Here is a 13,204-nt window from a genome sequence, read left to right on the forward strand (position 1 = left end):
GCACCTGGGAGATGGAGCGACCGGCTCGTTAAGGAGCCGTGAAAGATCGCGAGATTCGCGGAGGCACGGCGACGGCCCGGCGAGGCTTTCATCCAGCAGTGGATAGACCACGTCTGATGACGACGACGACGATGACGATGGTGATGGTGATGATGAAGACACGCCACACGAGGACATGACTCACCTTATTCTTAGGTGTTTTCGGTAAAGTCACGTAGGTAAAACATTAAAATTAATAAAATAAAAATAAAATAAAAATCACGACGTTTCGGAGGCAACACAAGCTTCCGTCTTCAGGTGGAACCGTCACAGCCACGACAGCTGTATCAAGTGAATGAGAGATTACAAGGTGAGTCTATTCTTAGTCTTAAGACTCACCTTACCATATTAATAAAACGTGTGCCGTACTTGGCCCTTCCCCTCTCCAACCATTATATATACGGAGTGGTAGCTCTTGTAATCTCTCATTTACTTGATACAGCTGTCGTGGCTGTGACGGTTCCACCTGAAGACGGAAGCTTGTGTTGCCTCCGAAACGTCGTGATTTTATTTTTATTTTATTAATTTTAATGTTTTACCTACGTGACTTTACCGAAAAAACCTAAGAATATGAATCCTTGCAGTCACGAAAGCCTCAAATCTAGAATACATGACTCACCTTTGCGTTCCTTAAGATACTCCGGATCAAGGATGACGATCCCATCTGCGAGACAAAGATCGCCCCGATGCTCTTAGCCAGGCACCAGCAATAGCCCCGAAAGCCACCGGGGGTAGAACACGGCAGCTGCTACCGAGTCGGCTCATGGAAGTTCCTCCCGCGACTCTCAGGCAAGTGAAGACCACGAGGCAAAGACCAACCCCGCGTAGCTTTAACAGACTGTCGGGGCAAGTGCTGTTAGAGAGTAGCACCTAAAGGGGCCGTCCATAAATGACGTCACGCGAATTTGGACGATTTTTAACTCCCCCCGCCATCGTCACACGGCGTCACAAAAAGTCAGACCCCCCCCCCCTCTCAAAAATGACGTCACAAAACTTTGCCCATCCCCCCAAAACAAATAAAACATGCTTCAAATCGCTTTAAACTATTGTCATTGTAGTGCGTATTTAAGGTGCCGCTGCACTCTGATGTTGTAGGAGAAAACATTTATCAAAAAGTCTATTTAATTAAGTAGAATGTGTTGTCTATATTTATTTAAAGTTGCACATTTTGATGTGACGTCACATTTCTCAACCCCCCCCCCCCCCCCTCGTCACACATCGTCACAAAAAGTCAGCCCCCCCCCCCCCTCAAATACGACGTCACAAAGCTCTGCCCCCCCTCCCCCCCCAAAAAAAAATATAAAACATGCTTCAAATCGCTTTAAACTATTGTCGTGCGTATTTAAGGTGGCGCTATGTTGAGGGAGAAAACAATTTATCAAAAAGTCTATTTAATTAAGTAGAACGTGTTGTCTATATTTATTTAAAGTTGCGCATTTTTACGTGAAGTCACATTTCTCAAACCTCCCCCCCCCACCTCGTCACACATCGTCACAAATGTCTGACCCCCCCCCCCTAGGTGCGTGACGTCATTTAACCACTATCCACGCTGCCCCCCCCCCCCCCCCCCCCCCCAGCGATCAGCAAGTACATCGCCAGGTGATAACCACGGAGTTCTCACTCCAGGCATGGTTCCTTCATCAATCCGGGTCCTTAAAGTAGATGCCGTGACGTCACAGGCACCGTTATGCGCGTCACAAGCTTCCAAATGACTCCTCCATCGTGCGGAAACGACGCGTCCCAGCCGTGTTCATCTCGCGTTCACAACCCCGTGGCGTTTGTTGGAAATTGCACGTTCCTATGGCCGGGCCAGAGTCACCCCAGAGTACGGGACAAGCGGTGTTGAATTTCCCCCACAACTTTGCAATTGTGCTATTGACCCCGGAGAGAGGGGCCCAGTTACCCCAGCCAGGGGTTGAACTCGCGAAACCGGCGACAATGAGTGGGTCAACTGACCTATGGGGTCCACGTGATCAACGTGGTCGACGTAGTCGCGCTTGCCCAGGTAAAGCGTGATCTGCACAACGGGAGAGATTCAAGGTGTGAAATTCATCGAAGACCAGATAAAGGTACCCCGTGTAGCCTGCGCAGACTTTAGAGGCAAGTGTTGTGAGCGAGCAGCTCCTATGAAGGAAGGCGCGGCACGCAAAGCGGTGGGCGGTCAGCACCACGCCCGGTCGCCTTTGTCTCCCCCACTCGTGATGTTTATATACACTGCATCAGGTACTCATTTGAGGCTGAGTCGACCTAGGGGGAAGGCCTACTACCCTCCACGCACTCTCCTACCTCTCCCCGCTCATCTCACTCCACTCCCCTCCACGCACTCTCCTACCTCTACCTCTCATATCACTCTACTCCCCTCCACGCACTCTCCTGTCTCTCCCTCTCATCTCACTCCACTCCCCTCCACGCACTCTCCTACCTCTCCCCTCTCATCTCACTCCACTCCCCTCCACGCACTCTCCTACCTCTCCCCTCTCATCTCACTCTACTCCCCTCCACGCACTCTCCTACCCTTCCCCTCTCATCTCACTCTACTCTCCTCCACGCACTCTCCCACCTCTCCCCTCTCATCTCACTCTACTCCCCTCCACGCACTCTCCTGCCTCTCCCTCTCATCTCACTCTACTCTCCTCCACGCACTCTCCTACCTCTCCCCTCTTATCTCACTACACTCCCCTCCACGCACTCTCCTACCTCTCCCCTCTTATCTCACTACACTCCCCTCCACACACTCTCCTACCCTTCCCCTCTCATCTCACTCTACTCCCCTCCACGCACTCTCCCACCTCTCCCCTTTCATCTCACTCTGCTCTCCTCCACGCACTCTCCTGCCCCTCCCCTCTCATCTCACTCTACTCCCCTCCACGCACTCTCCTACCTCTCCCCTCTTATCTCACTACACTCCCCTCCACGCACTCTCCTGCCCCTCCCCTCTCATCTCACTCTACTCCCCTCCACACACTCTCCCACCTCTCCCCTCTCATCTCATTCCACTCCCCTCCACAGCCTCTCCTACCCCTCCCCTCTCGTCTTACTCCACTCCCCTCCACACACTATCCTACTCCTCTCATCTCACTCTACTCCCCTCCACGCACTCTCCTACCCTCCCCTCTTATCTCACTATACTCCCCTTTACGCACTCTCCTACCCTCCCCTCTTATCTCACTCTACTCCCCTCCACGCACTCTCCTACCCCTCCACTCTCATCTCACTATACTCCCCTCCACGTACTCTCCTACTTCTCCCCTCTCATCTCACTCCACTCCCCTCCGCGCACTCTCCTACCTCTCCCCTATCATCTCACTCTGCTCCCCTCCACACACTCTCCTCCCTCTCCCCTCTTATCTCACTCCACTCCCCTCCACACACTCTCCTGCCTCTCCCCTCTCATCTCACTCTACTCCCCTCCACGCACTATCCTACTCCTCTCATCTCACTCCACTCCCCTCCACGCACTCTCCTACCCCTCTCATATCATTCTACTCCCCTACTCCCCTCCACACACTCTCTTACCCCTCCCCTCTCATCTCACTCTAATCCCCTCCACACACTCTCCTGCCTCTCCCGTCTCATCTCATTCCACTCCCCTCCACACACTCTCCTGCCTCTCCCCTCTCATCTCACTCTACTCCCCTCCACGCACTCTCCTACCTCTCTCATCTCACTCTACTCCCCTACTCCCCTCCACACACTCTCTTACCCCTCCCCTCTCATCTCACTCTAATCCCCTCCACACACTCTCCTGCCTCTCCCGTCTCATCTCATTCCACTCCCCTCCACACACTCTCCTGCCTCTCCCCTCTCATCTCACTCTACTCCCCTCCACGCACTCTCCTACCTCTCTCATCTCACTCTACTCCCCTACTCCCCTCCACACACTCTCTTACCCCTCCCCTCTCATCTCACTCTAATCCCCTCCACACACTCTCCTGCCTCTCCCGTCTCATCTCATTCCACTCCCCTCCACGCACTCTCCTGCCTCTCCCCTCTCATCTCACTCTACTCCCCTCCACGCACTCTCCTACCTCTCTCATCTCACTCTACTCCCCTACTCCCCTCCACACACTCTCTTACCCCTCCCCTCTCATCTCACTCCACCCCCCTCCACCACGCACTCTCCTACCGCTCCCTTCGTCCTCTGCTCTATTTCTGTCTGCCTCTCTCTATGAAATGAAGACGCCCGCGGTTTCTGCGGAACGTCCGGAGACGTGGTCACGTTTCCACGTCACACGAATCCACATCGTGCCGTGTAATCGTACTGCATTGCATTGCGCGTGACACACCTTGCCATTGGGGCTCGTTTTCTTGAAGACACTGCGGGCACAACACGTGAGACAGAGTCAGATTGGTCGGAGTAACGACATCCACCACTGCGCTCTCAGAGAGTTGAAGGCGCAGCCCCTGCAAGGGCCTGCCGCTCGACCACAGTAACCCTCTAAGACAGGCTCCTTTGGCCTACGTTTCCACGAAAGCCAGACGCCTTGGAAGATGTGGATGTTACCCACATTTTACCCCACCCACGCTCGATTTAACAATACTACGGCAGCATTAAACAACATTAAGTAGCTCATGTTTTTTCGATTTAAAGCTTTCGTGACTGCAGGGATTCATCTTCTTGGTTCTTTCGATAAAGTCACGTAGAAGGGAAGTAATAAAATAACAAAAATAAAACATATTATGTTTTAATAAAATAATAAAAATAAAACATATAATATTTTATTTTTATTATTATTTTATTATTTCCATCCTACGTGACTTTACCGAAAGAACCAAGAAGATGAGTTCATGTTTTTGTTTATTTATTTTTATTGAGGGGGGAGGAGAGGGGGTTGGGGGCGAGCGAATAATCAATTCGGCCCTTCTGCGTGCGGACAAAGTGGTAATTGTATGGGAATTGCATCATCAGTTGGGTCCATGCGTGGCGTGGTGGGCGAATCACCGAGCCAACATTTATCTGCAATCGAACTCAACGATGGGGGGGGGGGTGGGGGGGGCTTGTCAGTGTGCTAAGTGGACACCCTGATAACGGTGTTTTCCATCGTTGTTTTTTTTCAAAATAGTTTCTTTGATGGTATCTGCTTTTTTTTAATATTTAAACACGGGAAATGTGAAAACACTCGTTCAACGCGTAGTAGTTAGTAGTATCTTCTTGGTTCTTTCGGTAAAGTCACGTAGAAGGGAAGTAATAAAATAATAAAAATAAAACATAATAAAATTTTATTATGTTTTATTTTCATTATTATTATTATTTTTAAATAATAAAAATAAAACATAATCAAATTTTATTATGTTTTATTTGTATTATTTTATTACTTCCCTTCTACGTTACTTTACCGAAAGAACCACTCGTTCACGCGTTATCGAGTATATTACTCTTCTTGGTTCTTTCGGTAAAGTCACGTAGAAGGAAAATAGCAAAATAATAAAAATAAAACATCATGAAATAATTCTCACGACGTTTCGGCCACAACGCAAGCAGCCGTCTTCAGGTGGAGAACAGGTCTGTCGAGAAGACAGAGTCTGAATGACTATTTTTATTATTTTGTTATTTTCCTTCTACGTGACTTTACCGAAAGAACCAAGAATATGAATCCCTGCAGTCACAAAAGCTTTAAATCAAAGTTTATTACAATTCACGGAGTGCGCTTCTGGACACGGCCTTTCCGAACGGTCCCCAGGGATGCGGTCCGGGGTCTTGACGTCTCCCTCGCCCGTAATCCGTGCGTCCGAGGATTTAAATCAAATCGAGTTTGGCTAAACTTACCCTGCCCACGCTCACTCGAGCTAATCGCGCTAATGGGGAGCTTTCCGGAGGGATGAGCTCATTGACTCAGGGCGAGGCTTATGCGCGCACCACCCCTACCCCCCACCCCACCCCCCCTCCTATGCTCACCGGACATGCACCTAGCCGGGCACCAGCAATAGCCACGAAGCCAATTGTCCATGCTTCGAGCAGAGCAAGGCAGCGCATGGAAGTTCCTCCCGCGACTCTCAGGCAGTGAAGACCACAAGACAAAGACCAGCCCCGCGTAACTTTAACAGATTGTCGGGGCAAGTGCTGTTAGAGGGTAGCACCTAAGGGACCGTCCATAAATGACGTCACGCGATTTTGGACGATTTTTTACTCCCCCCCGCCCGCCATCGTCACACGGCGTCACAAAAAGTCAGACCCCCCCCCCCCCTCAAATATGACGTCACACAGCTCTGCCCCCCACTCCCCCAAATAAAACATGTTTCAAATCGCTTTAAACTATTGTCATTGTAGTGCGTATTTAATGTGCCGCTGCACTCTGATGTTGTAGGAGAAAACATTTGTTAAAAAGTATATTTAATTAAGTAGAACGTGTTGTCTGTATTTATTTAAAGTTGCGCATTTTGATGTTACGTCACATTTCTCAACCCCCCATACACTCACATACTCACACACTCACTCCCCCCACACACTCACACCCCCCACACTCCCCCCCCACACACTCACTCCCCCCACACACTCACTCCCCTACACTCTCCCCCCACACACTCACACACTCACTCCCCCCACACACTCACTCCCCCCACACTCCCCCCCACACACTCACTCCCCCCACACACTCACTCCCCTACACTCTCCCCCACACACTCACACACTCACTCCCCCCACACACTCACTCCCCCCACACTCCACCCCACACACTCACTCCCCCCACACACTCACTCCCCTACACACTCCCCCCACACTCCCCCCACACACTCACTCCCCCCACACTCCACCCCACACACTCACTCCCCCCACACACTCACTCCCCCCACACTCCACCCCACACACTCACTCCCCCCACACACTCACTCCCCTACACACTCCCCCCACACACTCACTCCCCCCACACACTCACTCCCCTACACTCTCCCCCCACACACTCACTCCCCCCACACACTCACTCCCCCCACACTCCCCCCCACACACTCACTCCCCCCACACACTCACTCCCCTACACTCTCCCCCCACACACTCACACACTCACTCCCCCCACACACTCACTCCCCCCACACTCCCCCCCACACACTCACTCCCCCCACACACTCACTCCCCTACACTCTCCCCCCACACACTCACACACTCACTCCCCCCACACACTCACTCCCCCCACACTCCCCCCCACACACTCACTCCCCCCACACACTCACTCCCCCCACACTCCACCCCACACACTCACTCCCCCCACACACTCACTCCCCTACACACTCCCCCCACACTCCCCCCACACACTCACTCCCCCCACACTCCACCCCACACACTCACTCTCCCCACACACTCACTCCCCCCACACTCCACCCCACACACTCACTCCCCCCACACACTCACTCCCCTACACACTCCCCCCACACTCCCCCCACACACTCACACACTCACTCCCCCCACACACTCACTCCCCTACACACTCCCCCCACACTCTCCCCCCACACACTCACTTCACACACACACTCACTCACTCCACACGGCCGTTGATTATTTAATTATATAATTTGTAGCCCCTTCCCCCGTCTCGTTGTTGCCCGCGTGCCCATTGGGTGTTAGGCACCACGTGACGTGGCCACGGCGCCCGGAGCGATTCGCGCGACAAAGTTGCATCAACTTCTCGTGCCGGCGTCGCGTCTCGCGTTGTGCAACCAAAGTCGCCGGTCGCTTCTGCGGCCGTCTGGAACGCTCTTCCCTCCGATGTTAGGAAGCCAGTGGGCGCTATGGCACTTTAAAAATCATCGTCTAGATTGACGAACTCGCTTCTTAAAAAAAAACTGATGTTTCTGTTGTTGTTGTGTTTAGTTTGTTGTCCTTCCCCCGCACCTCCGAGTATCGTGGTGAGGCTCCGTATGGTGCGAAAGAAGTTCAACATACACACATCGCTCCACCAACCAGTTGGCCGAGCGATGCTACTTTAAGAGGCGAACTGGCAAACGTCCTTGGTACATACACAGTATCACCCCTATCTCTCCCCACCTCTCTCTACATCTCTCTCTCTCTGCAGCACTGCTAACAGGCAAAGCGCTCACACCACGAATTCTTTACCGGTTTCCGCCGTCTCCCATCTCCGTTGTTCGTCTCCGTCCGCAGCAGAGGCAGTAGCGGCAGCAGTAGCAGCAGCAGTAGCGGCAGCAGCAGATGCAGCAGTAGCAGCAGTAGCCTCACTTCCACCCAGAGGTCCGCGCCGATCAGCACCGCTGTCGAGTGGACAGCGCCAGGGAGGGTCGTGAGTTGAAGGAGGAACGCGAGCGGGAAGAAAGAGCACAGCGAGTTGTGAGCGCACGGCACAGAGAGGGCATGAGGCCCAGACAAACGACGAATCCACGAGCGAAGCCCTTATCGATTAACCGTGGTCACGCGTGCCAAGCCCTCCCTGTCGCTTGCTCGCAAAGCAAACAGCGAATCGATCGCCATCCCTCCCCGATGTTCGGAAGCCATTGGAGCTGCAGCATCTTTAAATCTCGATTGGAAACTCGTGTCTTTAGAACCGCTCGTTGTGTCTGGTTTACTGCCCCCCCCCCCCCCCCCGCAACTACGGTTAGCACGGTTGGCTAGGTACGGTGCGAACGAAGTTCAACATACATACAGATCTTCTTGGTTCTTTCGGTAAAGTCACGTAGAAGGGAAATAATAAATTAATAAAAATAAAACATAATTAAATACATTCTCACGACGTTGCATTTTCCATAAATATGCTAAATTCCTCTCTTGATATGCAAATCCATTTGTCAAGGCGCTCTTCCTCCCCTAACCCAGCTTAAATATACGCTGCCAAGCTTGGTGGTGTTCATTCAGACGCTGTCTTTCCGACAGACCTGTTCTTCACCTGAGGACGGCTGCTTGCGTTGTGGCCGAAACGTCGTGATAATTGTATTTTATTATATTGAAATTTTATTATTTTATTATTTCCCTTCTACGTGACTTCACCGAAAGAACCAAGAAGATGAATCCCTGCAGTCACGAAAGCTTTAAATCGAAAAATACATACAGGTCGACAAGCACGTCTCCTTCATGAATGGGAAACTTAGAGACACGGTCCACAGCAATGCGATTGTGGCCATGCGACCCACACTACATTATACCCAGAGACACCTGGAGATACAGAGACGCATGCAGACCCATAGAAGCTCACAGATATACATTAAAGACAAGCCACAGTGCTTCGATGAGTACGGTTGGCTACGTACGCTGCGAAATAAGTTCAACATACACCAGTACGGCTTTTAGCAAAGTGGATCTCACATTATTATTATTGTTATAATTGCTACGGAGAAAACAAGCCGTACTTAAGTGTCGTTAATTTATTGTTGTCACTGCGCCATGAGGTTTAAGCACGCCGACAGGAACGTGGAATTTCCACCACCAATGTCTCTGGACTTGGAAACGGAGGCAAGCAACCGCACCGATGCCCATTTTGAAGTCGTCAGCCGATTTGGCTTTCCAGCAGCGAGTTTGAGCAGCGAGTTTGAGCGAGCGCGCAAACTCCGGAGCGGTTTTCACATTCTGCATCTCATCAGCAGGATTTGGAATCTTTTTTTTTAAAACGAAGCGAGGTTCTCCACGCTTTTAACTCACCTTGTACACAAAGCAAGCTGTCAGAGATGGCTCTTTTGACATTTGAATGCTATGCCAACTCATTCCACCGCATCCCATTTCATTCTATTCGAACCCATCCCATTTCACCCCTTCCTTTTACATCCCATCCTATTGCACCCAATCCCATCTCACCCCATGGTGGCTAGGAGATGTTAACCACCTCGCCTGGTATGCAGGAGGTCGTGGGTTCGATCCCGACCCTGACGCCTGCTGCTGTATATTTGGAGTTTGTGTATCTTTCTCTCTCTCTCCCCGTGGCCGGGTGGATTTTTCTCCGGGTCCTCCGGTTTTTCCTTCCACATTTTAGAATAAACATCACGCCTTCAGAGCATTTGGCTGTAATACATTTCCACGTCATAAGCCACTGAGATATAATTTACGATAGCCTGGTAGCTTCTGAAAAAAGAACGACAAAACTCAATGGACTTTACCTGTTAAAATAAAAAAATGCTAGTTAGCTATTCCACGCCATCCCCTTTCCACCCCATCCCACCTCACTGCATCCCATCCCATCCTCTTTACTCGAGGGACCATTTCAAATGAGACGGGAGCTGGCTGGGCACCTGTGAGACGAGAGGAAGGGTGCAGTGCAGGAGGTGATGGGCGATGCTGGAGGCGCTGATTAACGATCCACTTGTCGGGAGGGTCTCTTGATCTCTCTCTCTATATATACTCGAAGCACTCAAATCCGATCAGCGCAGACGGACGCTCCTAACTTTGTGCGTCTTAAGCGCTTACGTCCTAATCGCTGCCCCAACTCCGTCGAGGCCGACTTGAAGGAGTCACGGTAAAGCACATGGTTGGTGGGGAGGGGGGGTTGTTGATGGTGGGGGAGGTCAAGGATTAGAGAGTGGAGAATGTAGAAGGTTAAGAGGTGAGTACTCTTAGGCTTTTTCGGTAAAGTCACGTAGGTAAAAAATAAAAATAAAATTAATAGAAGCAATAATAGAAATAAAATAATTTAGAATTAAGAGGTGAAGTTGCAGGTTAATGAGATGCAGAGGCAATATGATTTGCCCACCGGCATTTTATGTTTTCGATCTGTGCCATCGATGCGTGCACACGCGCGTCCACTATTTGTACTCGTTGTACTATTTGTGCGTACGAGGCGGCGATTACCAACACGCACTGACCAGCATGGTGAAGTATGGTCAAACGAACCCCCACCTCTCCTCTGATCTCACAGCAGTGGGTTAGAAAACGGCTGTAAATTAACAGAGGCTCACATTACATCGCAACACCCACACATCTCACGACACGACCATCACGCGCCTGCCTTTTAAACACCTCGCCGTGGCATTTGCTCTCAACTGGCTACCCATCGCCAGTAGGGTCACATACAAGATCGCCTGCCTCTGCCACAATGCCTTCATATCCGCCTGCCCGCCGTACCTCTCTTCATTATTGACAACTTGCAGCGCAGCACACGGCAGATGCCTGCGCAGCGCGACTCACGACCTCCTCATGATACCAAGATCCAGGATGTTCGTGTCTATGCGCCGCTTCTCGGTGGCAGCCCCAACAGTCTGGAACGCTATCATCCCTCTGCACATTCGCAACATCACCTCAATCGCCTCCTTCAAGAGAGACTTAACAACTCACCTCTACAACCACGTGCTTTCGAGCGACTCTGAGCTTGGCTCCGCGCCTCTGAGTTGCGGCCACTACGTCTGCAAATTTGCGCGCGTTATAAATTGAACTATTATTATTATTTGCACCACGAGCATTGGCTAAAGCGAGCCCCACTCTGCCGATGAGGCAGTCGAATGTGGAGTCCGGTGCGGACGTGTTGCTTGCATTGAAAAATATTCAGCTGAAAAATAATTCAAGAATTTCGATTTAAAGCTTTCGTGACTGCAGTGATTCATCTTCTTGGTTCTTTCGGTAAAGTCACGTAGAAGGAAAATAATAAAATAATAAAAATAAAACATAAAATAATTCTCACGACGTTTCGGCCACAACACAAGCAGCCGTCTTCAGGTGGAGAACAGGTCTGTCGAGAAGGCAGAGTCTGAATTCTGGAGAACAGGTCTGTCGAAAAGGCAGATTTTGAATTCTGCCTTCTCGACAGACCTGTTCTCCACCTGAAGACGGCTGCTTGCGTTGTGGCCGAAACGTCGTTAGAATTATTTTATTATTTATTACGTCTTATTTTCATTATTTTCCTTCTACGTGACTTTATCGAAAGAACCAAGAAGATCATTCAAGAACTTTTAAGAATAGAAATGTATGAAGGAGCAGATAGTCGGAGAAGGCGTATGTTCTGCACATAAAAACGCTCTCACAACCACGTGTGCATTCAATTCTATTCTCTTTCGCATTCATATAGCGCCCTTTCCAGAGCACTTTAAGATGAAATCGGACGGCGTTCAGTGAGGAAGGTGATGGAATGGATGGAGAGACAGGGGCTGGGAATGGAGCTAATGTTGCGGGGGTAGATAAGGCAGAATAAGGTGGAATGTGATGGTGAGTGACGGTGTCTGATGGGTGCAGCCTGGGTGAGAGCCAGTGGGGTATGGGGTAGGCATGCGTGAAATTGTGAAATGGGCATGGATGAGGATAGTCGGAGGGTGGTAAGGGCAGAGGTCTGGTGGCCGGACAGCAAACAATAATATCCACTTAAAGCTTTCGTGACTGCAGGGATTAATCTTCTTGGTTCTTTCGGTAAAGTCACGTAGAAGGGAAATAATAAAGTAATAAAAATAAAACATAATAAAATAATTCTCACGACGTATCGGCCACAACGCAAGCAGCCGTCCTCAGGTGAAGAACAGGTCTGTCGGAAAGACAGCGGCTTTCCGACAGACCTGTTCTTCACCTGAGGACGGCTGCTTGCGTTGTGGCCGAAACGTCGTGAGAATTATTTTATTGTTTTATTTTTATCATTTTATTATTTTCCTTCTACGTGACTTTACCGACAGAACCAAGAAGAAGAATATCCACTTTAGATGTATAAGACAAAAGCACATTCAGCAATGGCACGAATGTAGACACAGTCTGGGTTCCCGCCCCCACCCGTCTCCCCCGCCTTCATCCCCCTAGCATTTATTGCGCAGATCTAATCTGAGCAGTGGAGTTGTAATTATAGGTGCCAAAATACGGCATTAAACAGATAAGACGTCTTAAGCAGGGGGTTGTCCCGGTTCGAGATGTTATCTACCTCACCCGGTATGCAGGAGGTCCTGGGTTCGATCCCCGACCCTGACGATGCCTGTATATTTGGAGTTGACACGTTCTCCCCTGTGAACACATTGATATTCCTCTGGATCTTTCTAGGTTTTCCCTCCACATTGGGTTGGTGGGTGTGTGGGTGGCTGGGTGGGTGGGTGGCTGGGTGGGTGGCTGGGTGGGTGGCTGGGTGGGTGGCTGGGTGGGTGGGTGGGTTGCTGTGTGGGTAGCTGGGTTGGTGGCTGGGTGGGTGGCTGGGTGGCTGGGTGGGTTGGTGGCTGGGTGGGTGGGGTGGGTTGGTGGCTGGGTGGCTGGGTGGGTTGGTGGCTGGGTGGGTGGGTGACTGAGTGGTGGGTGACTGAGTGGGTTGGTGGCTGGGTGGCTGGGTGGCTGGGTGGG

At 50.8% G+C, this 13,204-nt stretch overlaps 1 protein-coding gene across 1 annotated transcript in view; it reads right to left on the reverse strand.

Moving 5' to 3' along the window:
- LOC133357530 (beta-arrestin-1-like) overlaps positions 1 to 10,267 on the reverse strand; it is a 30,028-nt gene extending 19,761 nt beyond the window's left edge. The window contains exons 1-5 of the mRNA XM_061575501.1: positions 10,201 to 10,267; positions 8,087 to 8,238; positions 4,326 to 4,356; positions 1,996 to 2,056; positions 659 to 703 (exon numbers count right to left, since the gene is read on the reverse strand). Coding sequence (XP_061431485.1) covers positions 659 to 703; positions 1,996 to 2,056; positions 4,326 to 4,356; positions 8,087 to 8,106 — 157 coding nt within the window. The 5' untranslated portion in view covers positions 8,107 to 8,238; positions 10,201 to 10,267. The remainder of the gene's footprint in view (positions 1 to 658; positions 704 to 1,995; positions 2,057 to 4,325; positions 4,357 to 8,086; positions 8,239 to 10,200) is intronic.
- Positions 10,268 to 13,204: the final 2,937 nt, after the last annotated feature.

Source organism: Lethenteron reissneri, chromosome 58 (assembly GCF_015708825.2).
Source record: "Lethenteron reissneri isolate LAM-NWPU_2019-01 chromosome 58, ASM1570882v1, whole genome shotgun sequence".
Taxonomy (NCBI): domain Eukaryota; kingdom Metazoa; phylum Chordata; class Hyperoartia; order Petromyzontiformes; family Petromyzontidae; genus Lethenteron; species Lethenteron reissneri.